The sequence below is a fragment of the Elephantulus edwardii genome, unplaced genomic scaffold, assembly GCF_000299155.1.
Source record: "Elephantulus edwardii isolate Elephantulus edwardi_28Jun2011 unplaced genomic scaffold, EleEdw1.0 scaffold00019, whole genome shotgun sequence".
NCBI classification, from domain to species: domain Eukaryota; kingdom Metazoa; phylum Chordata; class Mammalia; order Macroscelidea; family Macroscelididae; genus Elephantulus; species Elephantulus edwardii.
Genome location: NW_006399769.1, coordinates 7,319,862 through 7,343,153, shown reverse-complemented (window position 1 = coordinate 7,343,153; position 23,292 = coordinate 7,319,862). Strand labels below are relative to the sequence as shown.

The 23,292-nt window shown below is 46.1% G+C and overlaps 1 protein-coding gene across 1 annotated transcript in view; it reads left to right on the top strand.

Annotated features, from left to right (window-relative positions):
* Positions 1–23,292, top strand: part of ABCG8 (ATP-binding cassette, sub-family G (WHITE), member 8) — a 28,542-nt gene that overhangs the window by 448 nt on the left and 4,802 nt on the right. The window contains exons 2-8 of the mRNA XM_006882377.1: positions 4,155–4,256; positions 6,869–7,025; positions 15,444–15,682; positions 16,977–17,109; positions 17,213–17,482; positions 21,724–21,880; positions 21,966–22,061. Coding sequence (XP_006882439.1) covers positions 4,155–4,256; positions 6,869–7,025; positions 15,444–15,682; positions 16,977–17,109; positions 17,213–17,482; positions 21,724–21,880; positions 21,966–22,061 — 1,154 coding nt within the window. The remainder of the gene's footprint in view (positions 1–4,154; positions 4,257–6,868; positions 7,026–15,443; positions 15,683–16,976; positions 17,110–17,212; positions 17,483–21,723; positions 21,881–21,965; positions 22,062–23,292) is intronic.

Genomic DNA, 23,292 nt, shown 5'->3' with positions numbered 1-23,292 from the left:
ATCCTCATTGAACATACTCCCTTCAGACTCTTCCTTCTCTCCAGAGATCACCCTTCCCTCATATGTATCTTCCTGCATTTCTCTGTATAATTTTGGAAATTTTTGGTAATAGTTCAAACATTAAATTAAGTGATGATGGTACGCGTCTGGACCGTCCTGGAGGCCTGAGGACTGCTCGCTGTGAGTCCATGGCACGTGGTGCTGGTGCTGTTAGGCGCCCTTTTACCAGAAAGGCCTCATAGCAGCTCAGTGGAGCTTGACCTTCCCGGTGCCTCGGTCACCAGCTCCATCACGCTCGGTCAAGTCCATTGCTGCGGTCACTGTGCCAGTGCACCTCATGGAGGGTCTTCTTCTTTTCTGTTGATCCTCAACCTTTCCCAGCATGATATCTTTTCCCAAGAACTGGCCTCTTCTCTTTATTTTGTTATTTTAATGAACATTTACAGAGAAGTTAGATTTTCATTCACTCCTTGTTGCACATTTTACCCCCTGGCCATTTCTTTCCCCTCTCTAGTTCACTTCAAAAAACAACAACAACAAAAATATTCATTCACTGGTATGGCCTAGTGGCAAAAAGCTGTGTTGCAATCCCGAAGGTGTGCAGTTTGAGGCCACCAACTGCTCCACGGGAGAAGGATGGGCAATCTCCTCCTGTGCGATTAACTGCCTCTGAAAAGCCGCCCGGAGGGTCAGCTATGGGTCGGTCCCAACTTGACGGCACACAACAACAACAACATTCATTGTTCTTCAATTACCTACCTCCTCCAACCCCAGTCCTCTTTGCAATGATATAGCTCTTATTGCAGGCTGTTGTCATACGTATAATGCCTAATCATATATTAATTTCAAGACAGTTCTTTCTTTCATCAGTTCCAATGCAGTGGTCATTATCTATCCACTCTTATTCTATTCTCCTTCCAACCCCCCATGTCAGACCTGCTTTGTAACAGTGGTGCTATGCAGTATTTGTCCTTATGTGACTGAGATATTTCACTTTTAAAGAGAACTCTAGTGACCTAGTCATTAGGGAGTTGTTCTGCCAACTCAAAGGTGAGTGGATCACCCCATTAGCTGTTCCACAGGAGAAAGATGGTCATGCAATTTTACACAAGGAGTCCCTGTGCTGATGTTGTTGTTATGTGAAGTCGAGTCGCTTGTGACTCATAGTGACCCTATGTACAACAGCCCTAAACCCTGCTCTATCCTGTGCCAATCACACTGTCTCTGACATTCTCATTCCGATTACCCCAGTCACTGAATCAATCCACCTCATAGAGGGCCCTCCCCTCCTGTGCTATCCCTACACCCTCCCAAGCATGATGTCCCTCTCCAAGGACCGGTCTCTCCTTGCAACATGTCCAAAGTATGTTAGACGGAGCCTCAGAATCCTTGCCTCCAAGGAGCCACCCGGTTTAACCCTCTCCAGGATGAATCTGTTTGTTTTCCTAGCAGTCCATGGTACAGTCAATACTCTTCTCCATCACCACAGCTCAAAGGCATCAATTTGCCTTCTATCCTCCTTAGTCATTGTCCCACTCTCTGATGCATAACAAGTGATAGCAAAGACCATGGCCTGTATCAGATGCACCTTAGTCTCCAGAGAGAAACCATTGCTCTTCAGTACTTTGGAGAGGTCCCTAACAGCAGACTTTCCCACGGCAAGGTGCCTTTTAATTTCCTGACTGCTGGTGCCAAGAGTGTTGACTGTGGAGCCAAGCAAACTAAAGCTGTGAACAATCTTAATCTCTTCACCATCCATCCTGATGCTGCCAATTGGTCCGGTGGTGAGAATCTTTGTCTTCTTGACATTGAGGCTCAATCCATATTGGAGGCTGCAGTCTTTGACCCTCTGCAGCAAGCGCTTCAGGTCCTCCTCAGTTTCAGCAAGCAGGGTTGTGTCATCTGCATAACACAGATTGTTGATAGATCTTCCACCAATCTTGACTCCACATTTCTCCTTATAGAACCCAGCCTCCCAGATGATCTATTTGGCATACAGGTTGAAAAGGTATGGAGACAGGACACATCCCTGGCATACGCCCTTCCCAATTTTGAACCATGCAGTGTTAAAATGCTTGGCTGCCAATAAGATGACTAGAAGTTTGAGTTCACCCAGAGGTACCTCAGACGAGTGGTTTGGTGATCTGCTTCTGAAAATTCAGCTGTCAAAAACCCGTGGAATCTGATTCTCCTGGGACACATGTGGTTCATCCTATGTCAAATCACTTCAATGGCAACTGGGTTTTGTCGGCTTGTTCTTATGTTTTTACACTGGTTATCTCTTGTGAGGCACGTGTGCTCATGGAGCCCATTTGCTTTACCCTCCATCCAGATCTGTCCTGCTTGTTAAAATCAAAGCTCCTGGAGGGCTGGTTTGGTTTTTTCTCTCCTTTGTATCCCAAACGTTACACCTGGAGCACAATGTGAGCTCCCAATGAGCATCTGTTGGGTGCTTGGTTGGTTGGCAGAAGGAAGCATCAGATTGAGACATGACTTTGCTGAGAGGGAACCAGAGACCATGGAAGTTGTTGATAAATGTATACACACTTCTGCCTGCAAGAGAAGCAGGAAAAAAGTGGGAAACATTAGACCCTGAGTCCTTAATGGTTAGATTTTTCTTTGTCCAAGACTCAAAGATTTTTAAAAAAAAAAGGATTGATAAGACAGAAGAACCTAGGGAGCTCTGGTGGCCCAGTGGCAAGAAGCTGCACTGCAATCCCAGAGGTACACAGTTCGAATCCACCAGATGCTTTGCTGGAGAAGGAAGGACAATCTCCTCCTGTACCAGCCAGATCTGATTTGATGGTACACACACAAAAAATAATAAAATAAATTTTAAAAAACCAAACAACAAAACAGAAGAACCTTTCAATTAGATATAGAATTCGGATCTGCAGATGGTTAGTACCAAAGGTATCAATTAATACACTTGAACATTGATTTATATGGTATGTAATGAAATCTGTGAAAGCTGGAACTCAACAGAATGGCTTTGTTTCTGCAGGTCTCATAAGGTTTTCCCCTTGACAGAACACAGTCTTAATGCTCTTCTGTCTCTCTTTTTGTGAAAAATATTTGATGTTTTCTTCTCTGATGGATTTCTGCCTTACACAGGCTCTGGCTTTTGTAGTTTTATTGTACATTCAAATATAATAACTACAGCAATAATAATTTAACAATGATGTGTAGGTGAGAGACTTCCTCTGAAATTGCCAAGAGCAGTTTCAGTGGCTTTGTTGTGCATGACTCCTCATCAAAATGGGTATGTAATACTTGTCATTATGAAATATTAGCTCAGAACCAGCAAAGATTAAACTAATGTTCAGGACTGGTGAGCACTCAGCTCTGACCCTCAGCTCAGAGGTCTTCTGTCCTTCTGCCCAGGGTCTCAGCTCCTCCCCATGGCTTCCTCCCAATCAAGAGTGCCTCCCCATTAGTCCTCTCCACAGTTTCCTTTCTATGGGCTCATTCTGCATGAGTTTACCTCCTGGGCTCCTCCCCATGGGCTCTTCCCATGAGTTCCTCCCCCTAAGTCCTCTCCATGGACTCTCCACACAGATTCTCCCCATGAGTTCCTCCCAATGGGTTCGTCCCATGTGTTCACCCTCATGTGCTCCATCCATGAGTCCTCTCATGAATTTCTCCCCATGGGATCATCTCCATGTGTTCCACCTTCAAGTCCTCCCCATGAGTTCTTCCCATGGGCTTCCCCCATCTTGTGCTCATCTCCACAAGTCATCCCCATGGGCTCCTCCCATGAGCTCATCCCCATGAGCTTTTCTTCATGGGTTTGTCACCATGTGTTCTTCACATGGGCTCATCCCTGTAAGTCCTCCCCATGAGTCACTCCCCATATAGTCCTCCCTGTGTGATCCTCCTCCTGGGCTCTGTTGCTCTGGGTCAGGCTCTGGATGCTTAGAGCTGGGTTCTCTGGAGCCAGGAGTTATACTGTGAGAAGCTCCAGAGCCTGCTCTGTCAGGCAAGGGAGACCTCTCCTAACCTAATTTCCTCAAAGCCCTTGGGTCTCAGCTGTACAAGCCTGTCTCTCACTCACCAAGAAGGGGCCTCACCCACACTACTGCTCTCCCTACCATCTTCTCCAGCATTCTCAGCGGCTTCTGGAGGAGTCACTCACCTGTCATGTCTCCCACCAGGGCCTCCAGGACAGCTTGTTCTCTTCGGAAAATGACAACAGCCTCTACTTCACCTACAGTGGCCAGTCTAACACCCTGGAGGTTCGAGACCTCAGCTACCAGGTAGAATCACAATGGATTTAAACCTAAGCAATGAGTAGTGGGGTGGGGTGGGGGGAAGTAAAGTCACTTCCCAGTGCAGGGGACAGCGCAACATCCGTGAAGTCCTGTTGCCCCCAAAGACAGAGTGAGAGACAGAATCCAGCCCACGCTTGTCCCTCATATGCCTACGCCAAGCACCGAGTGACTGTCCTTGTTTATCAGCTGCAGCCATTGTAACTGGAGGTCGGGAAGCATACAAGGATAAAAACTCCTTTTCACTGTGTCTGTTCTGACGCATAAGCTGAGCCCATCTGGTCTCAGAGGAGATTGCTCATCTTTCTCCTGTGGAGCTGCTGGTGGGTTCAAAACCCCAGACAGGTGCAGCCTTTGGGTTGGCAGCACCACTCACTGGGCCACCAGAACGCTGTAAACAAAACAAACCAACAGGAAAACCCAGGAGAAATGGGCCTTGGTTAAAATTTAAAGCCAAATGCGTGAGTCTATATGGGGCAACAAATCCCTGCACAGGCATGCCTCAGTAATACTGTGGGCTTACTTCCAGACCATCATCGTAAAATTACTACCATAATAAACCAAGTCACACTTTGTTTTTGGTTTCCCAGTGCATATGAAAATTCCATTTACATTATTAAGGATGTTCTAGTGGCACTGTGGTTAAGGCATTTGGCTGCTAACGAAAGGACCCCTCAGCCACCTCATGAGAGGATGAGCTGTCTCTGACTTTGTAAACGTTTGTAGCCTTGGAGATTTGAGGGCTAAATCTCTGTCCTGTAGCATCACTAGAGCTGAAATTAACGCAGTTTATGGGTTTGACTTCAGGTCTGGTAATTTAGGAAGAGTACAAGAAAATTTTTTCAATATTTGAAAGATCTTGAGAATTACCAAAGTATTATGTGAGCACATGCTATTGAAAGAATGATGCTGATAGGTCTGTTTGGTGAACAGTTGTCACAAACTCTTCATTGGTAAAAAAAAAAAAGTGGTATGTACAGAGTGCTTATAATAAATAAAGCAAAGCACAATGAAAAAAGATGTACCCATAGGGGTTTCACATTATATTTTAAAATAATTTTAGACTTTTGGAAGATGCAAAAATAACACACAGACTGCCTATGTATCTCTGTTCTTGCTTCCTCTAATGCTAACATGTTGCACAAATGCAACACATTATTATGAACTAAGAAATTTACAATAGTATTAGTAAGCTATAGACTTTATTTAGATCTCATCAGTCTTTCTTCCATTTTTAAGTTATACAATGTGCTGTCCCTGGAATTAACAGAGCATCCAGGGCACAGTGATCTCAGGTCTTGTAAAGGCTCTCAGAAATTGCTTGAGAAGATCTGGGATGTCTGTTCCTCCCCAAGGGCTAATCACAGGTGGCGCAGATTTAACCAGGAAGCAGGGTGGTGAATCTCAGAGGCCTCAGGTGAAGCTGCTGAGCCACACATAACCTTCCTCTGCTCTCCCACTTCACTTCTGTGTGACCTCAAGCAAGTTACTTAACTACGCTAAGCCCCACCATAAAATAGGGATTATGTTGCAGTTACATGCTGTCTAGTCAGAACCAACTCATTTCTGACCCTCCAGCCAACTTTCACAGGCTCTAAGTCAGCCTGGAGGAGATTGCCCATCTTCTGTGGAGAAGCTGTTGGATTCAAACCACTTGCCTTTGAGTTGGCAACACAGCTTTTTCCCCATTAGGTCACAGAACTTCGCCAAACAGAAATAGTAGTACCTATGTTTGCTGCAGGTATGTTTTCAGGAGGGCCCAGTGCTTGGAAAAAGACTTTATGTTGGGAAAGGTGGAGGGTCAGAGAAAGAGAGGAAGACCTTCACCAAGATGGACTAACACAGTGACTGTAACAATCTCAGACATCATGAGGACGGTACAGGATAAGGCAAGATTTAGATGTGTTGATCATAGGATCTCTGGGAGTCATAGTTGACTGATGGTACCTAACAACAACAACAACAACAACAACAACAACAACAACAACAACATGTTGCCAATTTGCATTTGATTGAACAAGATAGTGGATATGCAACAGTTGACATAATGCTTTATACATACATAAAAGAAGTACTCAATAAATGATTCAACTCAGCTCATTAACATCAAGTTGGAACTGAGTCATAGCTGCCCCTCCAGGGGCTGTGAACTGCAGGGGAGGAGACTGCCATCCTTCTGTGGAGCCGCCCTGGTGGGTCCAAATAGCCAGAGAGGTGCTGCCTTTGGGTCAGCACCGTGCTCCCTGGAGAGAAGGCCACTCGTAATGAATTACTAGATTGGGGTCACTATGCAATGAGGATTTTGTTTTAGATCGTGTTTTTGTTTTTGTTATGCTGTTGCACTTGCTTTCTATTCTCCTTTCTTTCACACTTGGAAATGAGCTTCTGGTTCTCAGCAAGGCTGGGTTCTCAGCCTTCACGTTTGGTAGGATCTGTGGGGTGGGGAATGGAGGGAGGAGGTTGTGCCTGTTTGGCGTTGCTAAGGGGTGTCCCCTGTAGAGAGAGGCCATATACTGGGCGCTGGGCACCAGTGGACTTGATGGAAATCACTGAAGACCTGTGATCATCTCTTTGAGGAACCTTCTGATATTTCCCCACAGGTGAATATGGCCTCCCAGGTGCCTTGGTTTGAGGCTTTGACTCAGTTAAAGGTGCCTTGGATGTCACACAAAAGCCGGGACTCTTGTGAGCTGAGCATACAGAATCTAAACTTCAAAGTAAAAAGTGGGCAGATGCTGGCCATCATCGGGAGTTCAGGTACTGCAAGCACATCGCGGGGCAATGCTGTCTCTCTGTTGGGAGGACGAATGCTCCCTTGGTTGAGTGGCTGCTTCTTACAGAGCTCTGTGACTCATGGGATGCAGCAGAGTGAGGATCAAGACCTGGGTTCAAATCCAAGCTCCTCCATATACTAGCCCTCAGGTAGTTGCTGTTTCTGTGCAAGAAGAACATGAGTGTGCTTCTTGTCTGCCTGTAGTTGCAGGTCTTCAGGGAACCTTGATGTTGGTGGCCTAGTGGTAAGAAGCTGTGTTGCAGTCCCAAAGGCTGGCTCAAATCCACCAGCTGCTCAGTCGGAGAAGGGTGGGCAATCTCCTCCCATGGGGTTTACTGCCTCTGAAAGTCTGCTAGTGGGTCAGCTACAGATTGTTTCTGACATGCTAGCACACAACAACTACATTGAAATAAGGCACAACCCTTTCTTTTCCAGGATGAGGCAATTTTGAGCTGAGCATCATTTTCAGGGGACTCCTCCAGCCAGCAGGGGCGCTCATGCAAAATGCTCCTTCACAGCTTCCTGGTTAGGGTCAGACAGTGGAGAGACACAGCCCTCACTCCAGCTCTCACTTCTCAGCCTCTTTAAATTTCACAGCAACAAAGTCACTGCCACAGGCCACATTTAAGATTCTAGAATGTCAGAGCTGCAAAGGGATGCAGCGAACAGTGCATCCTCTCCCCCTTTTATGTCACCTTCAGTTCCTCTCCTAGTTTAGAAATCATTCCCTCTACTTTATTTCTGGCGTTTACCCTTTTCAACATGGACATTGCCATCTAAATCCAACCGACATCTCTGTGCAAAACACGGAAAGATCCAAAGACCGCTTCTCACAAAACACAGTCTTCTGATTGTGTGGAATGTTTATATCCTCTTTGCTTTTTTGGTAACTCCACTAGTTAAAACCATATTTATACCACTAATGTTTGCTTAAATTTACCTTTCCTTTTTCTTTCATGATTTCTTCTTCTGTTATATGAACCATCTTCCCCACATCCAATTCTTTTCTTCTTAAAACTGGTAATATAACAATCTGCTGGTTGTAAATTCCTTTCTTATTTAGTTGAAAATGCTTTTATTTTACTAGTTTTTGACTAATGGTTCAGCTGAGTCAACAATTCTAGGCTGACATTCAATATTGCTCAGCACTTTGAAAACATTATTCCAATGAGAAGTCTGTTACCGATCTAATTGGTTTCTTTGTAGATAACTGTTTTGGGGTGTCTTTTGTTTCTCTGTTTGATTGTAAGATTTTGTTTTTGCAATTTCATTTATATATGTAAGTGTGTGTTTATTTGTATTTCTTTAGATCCTGAGTCTGAGAACTCACATTTTCCTTTAGTGTTAGAAAAAAAATCAGTATTATTTCTTCATACATAGTTGTTCTTTATTCATTTGTTCCTTTCGTGTGTCATACAACTGGTTCCTCTCCTCCTGTTTGAGATACAAACCCAGAGACTCAACAGAGAGAAACTGTGAGAATCCACTTGACGGCACTGAATTCTAGTCCTTTTGATTCCTACCACTGCTTTAACTTTTCTTATACATTTTTCAATCTCATTACCTCTATGCTAATTCTTAGTAAATGCTATAAATTTCATGTTCAATTAATTCTCTCTCTTTTTAAAAATTGAATTCAACAGTTATTTACTGAGTATCTAGTGGTAAGAATCTGTGCTGCAATCCCAAAGGCACATGGATTAAATCCACCAGCTGGTGTTGGAGAGATAGATGGGCAATCTCCTCCCACGTGATAACTACCTCTGAAAACCTGCTGGATAGTCAGCTGTGGGTCGGTTCTGATTCAACGGTACACACAACATTGTTCCAGATACTTGGAACTCATCAGACAGCAAACAGATCCTTGCCTTCATGGAACTTGTTATTGTTTGGTGCTGTTGAGTCACCTGCAACTCATAGCCACCCTATGCATAATAGCTCTGAACCCTGCTCCATCATGCGCCAGTCTCACTGTTTCTGGTACACCTATCCTCATTACCCCTGTTATTGTGTCAATCCATCTCATCTGGGGTCTTCCTTTCCTACACTGTCCCTCTATCCTTCCAAGTATAATGTCTTTCTCCAAGGACTGGTCCCTCCTGGCAACAGGCCAGAGTCTGTAAAAATCCTTGCCTATAAGGAAGAACTTGGTTTCATCCTCTCCAGGGACAACTTATTTGTTCTCTTGGGAGTCCATGGAACATGCAATACTCTTCTCAAGCCTCACAACTCAAAGGCATCGATTCTTCTGTCATCCTTAGCCATTGTCTAGATCTCTGATGCCTAAGAAGTAATTGCAAAACCATGGCCTGCATCAGGCTCTCCTTAGTCTCTAGACTGACATTGTTGCTTCTCATTACTCTGGAGAAGTCCCTGACAGCAGATTTTCTCAATGTAATTAGTTTTTTGAATTCCTAACTGCTGGTGCCAAGAGTGTTCATCGTGGAACTGAGCAGAGCTAGCTGAAACTGTTAACAATCTCAGTCTCCTCTCCACCTATCATGGTGCTACCAAATGCCCCCGTGGTTGGAACCTTTGCCTTTTTGAAGTTGAGCTTCAATCCATATTGAAGACTTCAGTCCTTGACCTTGGCTGGAGCAAATGCTTCAGGCCAACCTCAGTTTCAGCAAGCAAAGTTGTGTCATCTGCATAATACAGTTGATGAATCTTTCTTTGATCCTGATGCTAACCTTCCTCCTCATAAACCCCAGCCTCCCAGATGATCTGTTTCACATATGGATTGAAAATGTAGGAGATAGGACACAACCCTGGCACACTCCTTTTTTTATTTTTAACCATGAAGTGTTTCCTTGCTGTGTTCTGACCATTGCTTTCTTCTAGTCCAAGTATAGATTTTTCAGGGGCACAATCAGGTGTTCTGGGATTCTCATTCTTCTGAAGGTTAGCCACAATTAATTGTGATACACACAATCAAATGCCTTTGCATAGTTAATGAAACACAGACATTCCTCTGGTACTCTGTTGTACTTTTTCAGCCAACATCCATCTGAATTGCCTATGTTGTTCGTAGTGCCACAACCTCTTCTAAACCCAGCTTGTATTTTCAGTAGTTCTTTGCCTATGTACTCTTCCAGTCATTTTTTGGTATAATTTTCAGCAGGATTGTGTGTGTGTGTGTGTATGTGTGTGTGTTATTTGTGATATTGTTTGATAATTTCCATACTTTGTTGGATCAACTCTTTTTGGAATCTGAATAAATATTAATTTCTTCCCGTGAGTTGGCCAGGTCCTCCAGATTTATTGGTACAACTTGGTGAGCACGTCCAGGGTAACATCTTTTTGTTGAAATATGTCAATTGGTATTCCATCAATTCTTGGGCCTTGTTTTTGCCAATTCCTTCAGAGAAACTTCAACTTCCTCCTCCATCACCATTGCCTCTAGATTATACATTGTTTCATTAAATTCTTCTGTATTAGCCAGTTCTTCTTGGTACTATGACTCTGTATACTCCTTCCATCTTCTTTTAATGTTTCCTGGATCATTCAATATTCTGCCCATCCTTGTTGCACCCATAAGTATTGCAACTTGAGGCTTGAATATGTTATTCGGTTCCTTCAGCTAAGATATGCCAAGCAAGTTTGTCCCTTTTGATATTCTAACTTCAACTCTTTGCACATTTGATTATAATACATTGTTTTATCTTCATGAGCTTAGCTTCTCAGAGCTCTAGTGCAATATTCAGTCTTCTGACACCCATCTTGGTCTTCTCTTCCTCTCTGTCTTTGTAATGACCCTCTGAATTCTTCAAGGATGATACTCTTTATATCCTCCCACAGCTCACCTGGAAGCATTCCTTACCACTTCAGTTGCACACTGACCTGGGCAAGCCTGTACTTCTTTGTGTTTCAGCTGAAAAATGGGAGGACTATGCAGACCTAGCACAGGCATGGGCTAACAAGCCAAGCAAGACCCTTGTCCCTCACCTCAGCCTATCCCTTAGGAAGTGGATAGGGCCACATGCTGACTTTTTATAAGAAAGCACACTGCAAATAGAGCTTTGGAACTGGCTTGTCTGCTGTGCACTGGTGGCGGTGGTGGTGGCAGAGGTGGTGGAAGGGCTGTGCAGGGCCGATGATGGCCACACAAGCCATTGATGCTGCAGTGTCTCAGTGGCTGCCTTGTTGCCGAGGTTCTTGGCCTTCTCTGTAGCTGTCTCTGCTATCTCCTGGGACTTGACTTTGGCTTCATTGGCAGTTTCAACAAGTGTCTTAGAAGGGGCTTCACCTTGTAGCTTGGCCAAGATGTGTTCAAACCTTTCATAGTCTTGGTCACATTTCTTTTTCTTTTCTTTTCTTCTCTTCTCTTTTCTTCCTTCCTTCCTTCCTTCCTTCCTTCCTTCCTTCCTTCCTTCCTTCCTTCCTTCCTTCCTTCCTTCCTTCCTTCTTTCTTCCTTTTATTTTATATTGGTTTGCTGACAACGTTCACATACATTGTGTTTCACAGTATCCTTCATTCACATTGGGCCATGCTGCTTTTAAATCAAGCCAGACAAAATTCCTGGGCAGCTCTGGACACATCAAACAAGCTTGAGAAGGTGCACGCTTCTCAGCAGATTTCAGTCCAACAGCCTTTATCAGAGTTCACACAGTAAACACAGCATTCCTCCACCACCATCAGCCAGACGTGGTTGATGTTCCAGGTGAAGTTGATCATGATCTGATTCCATGGTTCCGCAATACAGTCCTCCAGGATGGACACTGAGTGAGGAACACTGGCAGGAAATAGTGGCTCAGCCCAGCGAGGCATCCTGTTGGATTTAGTCAGGAGTCCTTGGGACAGGAATTTCTGGTTGAGGGAAACCTCCCAGTGCACTCTTTTCTGTCAAGACATGTTTGTTGTAGGGATTTGGGGACTGCTGATAAAAGGCAGCAAGCATTTGGTCCCAGGAACTCCAGCGTGTGCTGGGGTCCAGGAAATAGTTCACCATCACCCAGGCCCAGAAGGGCTCAGCACCAGGAGTGTGGAGCTGGGGCGCCAGGGCTGGGCACACACGCCTGCCAGGCTGGCTCAGGGCCTCAGCTGGTCCAGTTCATTCTTTCTTCAGTTGTGTCTAAGCCTCTGAGTTGTTGTTGTTAAGTACCGTAGAGTCGTAGGCGACTCATAGTGACTCTATAAATGAAAGACCTGAACGCCTGTATAAAGACCTGTATAACTTTCGTCCTTTCTCTAGGTTCATAAGGTGTCTAGAGGCAAGCTATTACGGAAGTAGATGCCACTCCTGCTTCCAAGCTTGTTTTAACTGGGGAGCTCCACCAAACACTGTCCACCATAGGTCTTGCATTTGACTCATGGCTTATTTTACATTTTGGATTCAAACTGAGTGCCTTTGGGACTCTAGGGCAGATTCTTATCACTAGGTCACCAGCGTGCCCTATAATAAAATTTAGTTCCTAGAAATTTGACCTGTTTCCTTTTCAAATATGCCTAGATTGCTTTGGTTTGTTTTTTCAAATATACACAGTTTTGGTGTTTAATTTTAAAAAAAAAAAAATCATGTATTGTTCCATGCTCATGCTGGAACACTCTTTAATGAAAACTTTTCCCTTTTATCTGATAAATACTCTAGTTAAAGATTGCCTTTGCCAGCCTTCTCAGTGCACTACCACACTTGCAGCCCCTGAGTGGATCCTCACTCAGTACCTCTCCACTGGATTTCAGAAGGTAAATCTTAAAGGGAAAAGATTGCTAATTTTTCTCCTGCAGTGAGGTTGGTGGATTCAACCCAGTGACCTTTTGATTAGTAGTCTTTTATGTACTAAGCCATCAGAGCTTCTTGCACTACTAACCAGAGACTCCTTTCCTTTTCTGTATGTAGTGGTCACACAGATGGTTTAACTCCAAATGCAGACCCCTAGCAGGCAGGCCCTTGGCTCTGCATTCTCAAGGCAGACTTTTCCCCACCCACAGTTCAGCCCAAGACTGACAAGTTCCCTGTTGCCCCTTTGACTGGAAGCAGCACTTTCAGCTCGTTCATCCTTCCACAGAGCATTTCTGCCAATGATCCTGCTCTGTTAGTGCCCTCAGTGTCGTCTCTTCATCAAGACTGTAGTTCCTTATTCACAAGCAGTCATTTCAAACTGTGTCTTCTGGTAAAACCAATTCAGAGGTCACCTCAGTGCTGTTACGCATATGCCACTTTGTTATGCAGGGCTTTTAAAAGTCTACTTGCAGCTCTTGGGAGTTTCTCTTTCTCACAATTCAACTGTGCATTTGAGAAGAGGCTTGTTATATTTTATGTGGCATTTTCAGCTGATGAATGGTTTTCATCCGATCTTGTCCTCAATATTTCTGGGGTCTTCCTGCCACCAACAAACACATACACACACCAACACACTGACACACCCTAATGTACATGCCTGCGCACACACACTACACATGAGCCTACATACACTTGCATACACATATACCAGCACACATATAATAAATAATAATATAACATACAACAAACAGAATAAACACAAAGTCACGTACCAACACTAGCACACACATACTCCCTCACACCCTCAAACACACTAAAATGCGTGCATAAACCAGCATACATACACACAAACCAGTACACATATGTATACATGCATGGTCACACACTAACACACACACTCCCTAGCACACAGACCCACACTTATGTCATGCAATCTTGTACCATCGAATCAGCACCGACTCATAGCCAACTCTGCAGCAGGTTGTCTGTGGGAGTAAATTGCAAAGGAGATTATCTGTCTTTCTCTCACAACTCGCAACCATGAATTTGAACGGCATGTTTTCAGGTTGGCAGTGCAGCTCCTTAGTGGTATGGCCACCAGAGAAAATATAGACTTACATACACACATTCACACTAACACATTTAAATATATACACACTAACATGTACACATTCCTTTGACAGATAAAGATGCTAAAGTGCCTTTAGTGCAGAAGTAAAATTGGAATTTTCCAATCGATTATCAGACTAACATGTCCTTGCTGTAACATCCTTACATGGTGGGCTGTTTGGTTTGGTTTTTTTTCTTACACAGCTTTAAGGGTGAGTACTTTCTACCTTTTAATTAGTCTTGTCCAGAGATAGAGATTGCTCAGTTCCTTAAACACCTGATCTCAATTTTCAGCTTTCTAATAGATAAATCCCCTTTAGTGTAGTCGAAAATCAAATGCACTAATGAGCCTAAATGTACTTTGTAACTAGAACAGCATTTGCAAACAGGAGCCATCAGGCCCTCCCCACTCCTGGCCCCACTGGTTGATGAAAAGGGGAGAGGGAATCCGTCACAGGTCTATTTTAGTTTTGTTTGTAACTTTTGGTCCCTTATTTTATGAACTCTTATCTTTTCTTCATGAATTGAGCACGAAGGGGACAGCTGGGACCTCATCAGGCACTTCTGCAGAGCCGCCTCATTGTCTTCCCAGCTAATCATTTTACCTACAAGGCTGTGGCTATAAAACTGAGGAAAGCAAAGTTCAAAGCAGGAATTCCAATGGGTAGTCCCCAACTTTTAACCCCACCTTCAGTATCTTTGTGGCTTATGCTTTACTTGGTTCAGATTATGAAAATTTTTCTTAAAATGGTTTCTCAGTTATGCTTCCTGTGACTTTTGCTCTTCTCTCTCACACACTCACACACATTGTTGACAGAACTTACAGAATAAAAGCTTTGGAAAGGGACATCCAAACAAGCATTTTCTTTCTCAAGCTGACTGAAACCCACAGACACATCATTTGAAAATGAATGATTTTTAATCATTTTTTTTCCAAGTAAAAAGCACCACTGAAAAAAATGAAAGCAAGAAAGACGTAGGGAAATTCCTAACATGTGTGTATATGGTGCTACTGTTTAAAAGCCATTTCTACATCCATTATTTCCTTTCACCCTTCCTCCCTTATTTCTCGAAGTAGCTCCTTGGCTGTACGTTTTGAAAATGCGTTCACCTATGCTCCAAATGAAATCTTTCCATGAGCCAGCTTCTGAGCCAAACTGTTCAGTGATGAGACACTGCTGGCATTTTTGCCAACTAAAATAGTTAAGCTTCATAGTGCAATTGGCACCAGCCCTGCTGGGGGAGAGAGGGAGTGAGAGGTGATGAGGGCCATCCTTGTCAGCTGTTTCCTCCTCTTGCCTCTCTGACTGCTGGACTGGAGCAGCAACAAGGGACCCACTTCCATGGGTGCTTCTCCTGACTGGAGAGCAGGCCTGGAGGCCTCCATGGAGAAGTCAGCCCCAGGCAGGACTAACCCTGGACTCCATCTCCACGGTTATTCCTGCTGACTGGGGAACAGGCCTGGAGGCCTCCAGAGGGAAGCCCCAGGCAGGCCTGGCCCTGAATCCAGGCTGATTCCAGGCTGGCCTGAACCATACTCTGCTCTTAGGGATGTCTCCGTGGCTTTTGCAGGCTGTGGGAGGGCCTCCTTGCTGGATGTGATCACGGGACGAGGCCACGGAGGCAAGATCAAGTCGGGGCAGATCTGGATCAATGGACAGCCCAGCACGCCAGAGCTGGTGAGGAAGAGTGTGGCCCACGTGCGCCAGCACGACCAGCTGCTGCCCAACCTGACCGTCCGCGAGACCCTGACCTTCGTCGCACGGCTGCGCCTGCCCAGAACCTTCTCCCAGGCTGAGCGTGACAAAAGGGTAAACCCATGACCTGGGCGGGAGCTGTGTGATCCCCAGGGTCTGAGAAGGCGTGGTTTTCTCCTCCTGCGTCCCTCCCTGACTGCCCAGCAGCCAGCCACAGGCAGAGTCGAAGCAACTACACCTCGGTGACCAAAAACACCCTGTCGTCTTGCCCCCACTTCTGCATGCCCTGGGGACCCCACGGCCTCTGGGAGCCGCCTCCGCCCCACAGCGCCTCCTACACACACTTGCCAGAATTAAGGATTTGTGTGTTTGCCTGTTAGACTCCATCAGTGCAGGGACCCCCAACGATCTAGTCTCCTCTACATGACCACATCTCTCATACATGCCATTGTGTCCAATGTGGAGAATCCACAGAATCAGCAGGAGCAGGCCTGGTTCACTTCCAAATGTGACAAAAGGAGCTGCGCTTTTTATTTGAATAAAAATATTTGCAGCCTTGAAGAGGAAAAACCCTTACCAGTGCCTGGTCAATTCTGATGCAGAACAACCGTCTGTGGCCAAGAAGTAGAGCTTCTGGGAGGGTTTCCTGGTGGTAATATTTACGGACGCTGTTGATCAAGCCTTTCTTCCAAGACATTATGTACAAAGTGTCCTGTGGAGCCCAGCTCTCAGCGACCCTCCATGGGGTTTTTGAGGCTGTAAATCCTAGGAGAAAGGGACTGCCCACAGTTCTCCTGTGGTGCTGGTGTTAAGTTCAAACCGCTGGCCTTTTTTTGTTAGCAGCACTATAGCACCAGACCCACTTCTGAGTGGGCCCAAACCATCCACCTTTTGGTTAGTTGTTATTGTTATGTGCCATTGAGTCATCTGTGATTCATAACAACCCTATGTACAATACCTCTGAACTCTGTCCTATCCTGAGCCAGTTTCACTGTCTCCAATACACCTACCCTCATTAACCCAGTTACTCTGTCAATCCATCTTATTGAGGGTCTTCCTCTTTTGCACTGTCCCTCCACACTTCCAAGCATGATGTCCCTCTCCAAGGACCGCCCTTCCTGGCAACATGTCCAAAGTATGTGAGACAGAGCTTCAAAATCCTTGCCTCCTGGGAGCAGCTTGGTTTCACCCTCTCTAGGACAGAACTGCTAGTTCTCTTGGTGGATCGTGGTACGTTCAATGCTCTTCTTCAAAATGCACCACAGCTCAAAAGCATTGATTCTTCTTCTGTCATCCTTAGTTATTGGCCAGGTCTCTGATGCAAATCACTTGGGACACCTAGTGTCATGTGGGGACCTTCCAAGCCTGTAGGTGACCTCTGTGGTCATCGGCTTTCTCCTGCCCGCAGGTGGACGACGTGATCGCGGAGCTGCGGCTGCGGCAGTGTGCCAACACGCGTGTGGGTAATGAGTACCTACGTGGAGTGTCAGGTGGCGAGCGAAGGAGAGTCAGCATTGGGGTGCAGCTCCTGTGGAACCCAGGTGAGAGCCAGAGGGTCAGCGGGGAAGGAAGGACCTGTTTTGCCCACTTTTTTCTTGGCCTGGCCAGCGTACTGCCAACCCACCAGGCCTCTCTGTTGCCAAGGCATCCTGATTCTGGATGAGCCCACGTCGGGGCTGGACAGCTTCACGGCCCACAACCTGGTGAGGACCTTGGCCAGGCTGGCCAGAGGCAACAGGCTGGTGCTCATCTCCCTCCACCAGCCCCGCTCGGACATCTTCCAGCTTTTTGACCTAGTTCTCCTGATGACGTCTGGCACCACCATTTACTTAGGCGCAGCCCAGGACATGGTCCAGTATTTCACGGAGATCGGCCACCCCTGCCCTCGCTACAGCAACCCTGCTGATTTCTATGGTGAGCCCAGAAAAACCACAGGCACCTCCACCTGGGTCCCTGGAACTCTTGCTAATTGGCTCATGCCAGTTGGTCTCCCAAGCCCCGGGGACAGACTCAAGCTCAGGAGAAGGGGCACTAAGATAGACAGCGGGCAGAGTTGAGTATTTGTCATGGGACCGTTTATCAAGTATTAAGTACTAGCAATAAAAGTCTGTAAAACACAGTTTGTGGCAAACAGCATGGTGGCCACTGCAGGCTAGGCCAGGGTCTGTGGGTTGACTGCACGGTGAGAGCTGTGCTTGTCTTCAAATTTACTTCTGAATCTTGGAGAGCTTGATTTGACTAATGAAAATGCTGCAATATATTATTCCACATAACAAATCTTTAAAAAAAGATCGTGACTCGCTCTGCTCTCCTTGCCTCTCCGGTCCTCAGCGTGAGCCTTGTCCCTCCTTCCCGGAGGACACTGCCTTCCAGGCACCCACTGTGACCTCTGCTTATTGTTGGCATGTCTGTCTGGCAGGGGCCACAGTGGAGTCACACCCACTGGCCATGGCCTTCATACATGGGGCAAAGTGGTCAAGGAGTCAGTGTGCCTCTTGGGATGTCAGGGTGTAGTGAGGATATTACAAATAAGTATTTACAGGAGGACCAGAGACACCAACGGATATTGTTCACATCCTGCCAGGTCAGGGCCACCTTCATCTTTATATATAAAATTGGACCCCAGAGTGCTAAACAACCTGTCATGTGGCCAGCACTAAACAACAGCTGGAGGGTGCAGAGCTGGCCCCCAGCCCTAGGCATCCCTCACCTTCGCAGCCCTGACCCCAGCTTGCTCCTGCCTCCTCACCAGCACCCCAGGCCATCTTCCACCCTTCCCCCAGGAGCATGGTTCAGCCCTTACCCTTTGCACCCACAGCCTGGGTGAACTCACAGCTGTCACCCTCCCTGCTTAGGGTCAGGTGCCAGCCTCGCGTCTTGCCAGCGTGTCATCTTCAATCCAGTTGTTACATCTAGAGATAAGAGGGCAGAGTGCATATGCCAGCCTGGCTGCCAGGGAGATATCCGTAATAGCTCCAGCCAGAGATAGTTGTGATGTGTTAGTAAGTCAGAACCAACCCAGAGGCAGTAAATCACATGGGAAGAGATTGCCTATTCTTCTCCCACAGAGCAACTAGTGGATTCAAACCATGTGCCTTTGGGGTTGCAGTGCAGCTTCTTACCACTAGTCCACCAGAGCTTAAGAGAAGCCGAATGCCCATCTTACCAATAACAGGACCTGTTACCAAGATACCTTTGATTCCTGCTGACCCTAAGCGGTGGATTCAAACCATGTGCCTTTGGGTTGCAGTGCAGCTTCTTACCACTAGTCCACCAGAGCTTAAGAGAAGTCGAATGCCCATCTTACCAATAACAGGACCTGTTGCCAAGATACCTTTGATTCCTGCTGACCCTAAGCGGTCACCATCAAACTCCTTAAAGTTTTCAATGGCTAATTTTGCTGATGTGATCACCAAGCCTTTCTTTGAGACCCTCTGGGTGAACCCAAGCCTCCAACCATTTGGTTCGCAACCCAGCGTGTTAATAATTTACTCCACCTCTTGTTGTTAAGTGATGTTTCAGTGGCTCCCACTCCTAGTGAGCCTGTGAACAACAAATCTTCTGTGTCCTCACAGTCTCCATCCTGCTCAAGCCCATTGATGCAGCCACTTTGTCAGTCTAGTCATCGGACATCTGCCTCTTTTTACGGCAACCCACTACCCTTCCCAGCCTTGATGTCGCTTTCCAAGGACTAGTCCCTCTTGACAACATGACCAAAGTATCCAAGGCCAAGTTTTACATCTTTCCCTCAAAGGAGGATCCTGCTTGCATTTCTTCCAAGATAAACATGTTTGTTCTTTTGTCAGTCTATGAGATATTCAGTACCCCTTATCCAATTCCACAACTCAAATCAGAGATGGAGACTTGATATCCCCATGGCACAAAGTTCTTCAGTCTTCCTTATTCACTGTCAGAATTTCACATGACTATGAAGCCTTCAAAAATATTATGGCTGGAGGCGAGCTCTGGTGGCCTAGTGGCAAGAAGCTTCACTGCAATCCCAGAGAACAGTGGTTCAAATCCAGCAGATACTCTGCTGGAGAAGGAGGGACAATCTCCTCCTGTACCAGTCAGATCTGATTTGACGGTACACACACACACACACACACACACACACACACACACATAATAAAAATAAAATGAAAAAAAAATTATGGCTGGAATCAGGTTCACCTTGTTGTTGTTGGGTGCCATCAAGTGGAGTATGGCTCATAGTGACCCTGTGAACAACAGAGCTGATACATTTGAACCCACAACTGCAGTCACTGTGTCAATTCATCCCATTGGGGCTCTTCCTCTCCTTCACTGGCTCTCCACCTTTCTAAGCATTGTGTCTCTCTCCAAGGAATAGCCTCTCCTAGCAATATGCCCCAAGTATGTGACACAAACCTTTGCCATCCTTGCCTTTAAGGAGCATTCTCTAAGACATAAGTGTTTGTTCTTTTGGCAGTCCGTGGGATCTTTAGTATACTCTTCTCCAACTCCACAATTCAAAGGCATCGACGACTCTTCTGTCAGCCTTATTCATTGTGCTGCTTTCAGATGCATAGCAAGTGTTCTGAAAGACCATGGCCTAAATCAAATGAACCTTAGTCTTCAAACTGACCTCATTGCTCTTCAGTAATCTGGAAAGGTCACTGACAGCAGAATTTCCCAGTGCAATACATTTCCTGATCTCCTGACTGCTGGTACCAAAGGTGTTGGATTGTGGATCCAAGTAGGAAGAAATCACTGACAACTTCAATCATTTCTCCATCTGTCATGATGTTGCTTATCAGTTTAGTGGTAAAGAATTTGGCCTCTTGATGTTGAGAAGCAATCCATATTGTAGATTATAGTCTTTGACCTTCTACAGTAAGCATTTCAAGTCCTCCTCACTTTCAGGAAGCCTGGTAGTGTTATCTGCATAAAGCAGATGAGTCTTCCTCTGATGATGAGCCCACAGTCTCCTTCATTCAAGTCCAGCTTCTCAAATGATTTGCAGAGACTGAATAGGTACAAAAACAGGATACAAGTCTGATGCACACTTTACAGTCATGCAGTGTTCCTTTGCTCTGCTCCGGTAACTGCTTCTTGGTCTAGGTACAGGTTTTGTGTGAGCATAATGAAGTGTTCTGAGATTCCCATTCTTCTCGGTGTTAGCCATAGTTTGTTAGGATCCACACAGATCCTTTTGCTTAGTCACTAAAACCCAAATAGACATTGTTCTGGTATTCTCTGCTTTCAGTCAGGGTCCATCTACTATCAGCAATGATATACCTGGTTTCATGGCCTTTTCTCAAATCAGCTTGAACTTCTTTCATTGTACTGTTTTGTTTTGGATGATCTTCAGCAATGTTTTACCTGCATGTGATATTGTTCCTAGGGAACCCTAAATGTCTGCGGCTGAATCTAGTCTTCTGATCTGCATCCCTGAACATTGGGAGAAATATGGTACCGTTTAAAAGACTCCTCCTAGGAGTCTTGAGCTGTGTGGTGAAGTGGTAAGAGGAAAGAGGCTTTGAGATAAGGCCCAGCTGAGCCAGGCTCTGCAGGAGAAATGAGGAGAGAGAAGCCTTGGGGTGGGCTTTGTGGAGGTTAAAGTCTGAGGCTCAGGGAGAGTTAGGCTTGGAATAGGAGCTGCAGATGCAAGGGATAGTTGCTGTCCGCTGGTTCGCCCAGGCTCCTCCCCCTTGCCCACAGGGCATGGTGCTGTACTTCTCCAGGGTGGGTCCTGGCACCCTTCAGCCCACAATTGCTGTGCTTTGGGCAGCCTGCTTGGGAAGCCAAATTGCTGTCAGTCAGATTGGTCACAGAGCAAACCCGTGAAACAGTGCAGGAGCCCTGGCCAACCAGGATAGACAGACCTGAGAGGTGAGGCCTCACTTCCTCAGACATTAAGTCAGAGCCCAGGTGGGACTGTGCCATGGCCCCTGACTGTGGGGGGATCCTAGGAGGCTGATCTCTGGCCTGTTACCACAGGCCTGGCATACTGTGGTCAGGCCTGGTGGGGTGTGAGTAGCCCTGTGGTCAGGAGCCATTGTGGGTCTGATCCTCACTTCCTGTTTACTTTGGGAGGTGGGGGGAACCTCCTAGAGCATCCTCCCTCCGCAAGGTCCCCCACCTTGAAACAGATACACAGATGGGTAGCTTTTAGCCTGCATCTCTGCCTACAGTGGACTTGACCAGCATCGACAGACGCAGCCAAGAGCAGGAAGCGACCACCAGGGAGAAGGCTCAGTCACTGGCAGCCTTGTTTCTAGACAAAGCGCGTGCCTTTGATGGCTATCTATGGAGAGCCCAGGACCTCGGCAGTGGCCCCTGTGCAGAGAGGTAAGGCCGCTGGCTGGGTGTTGAGGGGGCGAGCACCTTGCTGAAGGGGCTACCAGTGACCTGCCCCTCCTGTGACCTTCCACAGCCCAGCCTGCCCGCAGGACCCCAGCCAACTCCCCTCGTCCATGGCCTCAGAACCCCGGCTGCCTGGAGCCACCCAGCAGTTTGCCACGCTGATCCGGTAATTGTCTATTGTTCAGTTTATCCCAGAAAAGCTTTGTTGTAACCAAATAAAGCCCTTGACCTCTAAAGTGACTTGGAAGGAGGAAGTAAGTGGTGAATTGTTTGAAAAAATCAGCATCATTAAGTCCAGCGCCAGCACCCCAGCATGTGACTGAGCTACCCATATCCCAGGGCTCTTCTTAGTCTTTAAATGAAATAAAAACATCTTAACTGGCCGGAAGAGTGTGGGATCACTGTGAGAAATCCAGACACCTTGGGAAGAGGAAAGGGAGGTCCTCATCTGAGCAGCTCCCAGGGAAAGCGAGTGCCCAGGCTTGGTGTGTGACTGTTGGCTTTAAGCACAGAAACCTTTTCATCCTCTGTGTGTTATCCTGTGATCAGGTTTTGCTTTTCTTCTCTCTCACATTAAACGAACAGCACTCATACCTCTTACCTAGGGAGCTCTGATGGCAAAGTGGTAAGGAGTTGTGTTGCCAATCCAAAGGCAGGCAGTTTGAATCCACCAGCTGTTCTGTGGGAGAAAAATGGACAGTCTCTTCATGTACAATTTACTGCCTCTGAAAACCCGCTGGAGGGTCAGCTATGAGTCAGTTCCATCTTGAAGGCAATGAACAACAACTTAGTTCTTACCTAGCTCACGCTGTCTTCCTTGTCGACTATCACTCCATAGTGTGCCTTCCACCATAACTCATTTACCTGTTAGTCTACTTCTTGCAATTGTTGTGGTAACAAAGCATTTGCTGTTTTAATTCTCTTTAACTGGCCTTCTGTGGTACTCCCACCACCCCATCCTTTCCCAAGCGTTTTCCATCAATCCAGGCAGGAACTTAGGGCACGCGAGGCACCCGTCTGCCGGCTGTGGTCTCTCCACATTCGCCTGTTCAGGTGGCTGTTGCTTGCTGTGAGTCACACCATAGCTGTCCTCTTGTTTCAGGTTTAAAATGTATTTAAAGTTCGTTCATACTGTAGCTTATATGCGGACTTGGTTTCTTGTTTTAGCTGAATAATATAGTCCTCTGTATCTGTGCACCACGTTTTTTGTTTGTTCATTCATGTTAACCGGCCAGTAGCTCATCTCTACCTTTCTGCCTATTGTGACCATGAAGTCCATATGGATGTTCCCTCATATCTCCAGACTTTGGCTATCATGAGCAAATATCCTTGTCTATCCACATCTGATACAGACCATGTCTTTGCAATCACTTGTTATGCATCAGAGAGTTGGACAA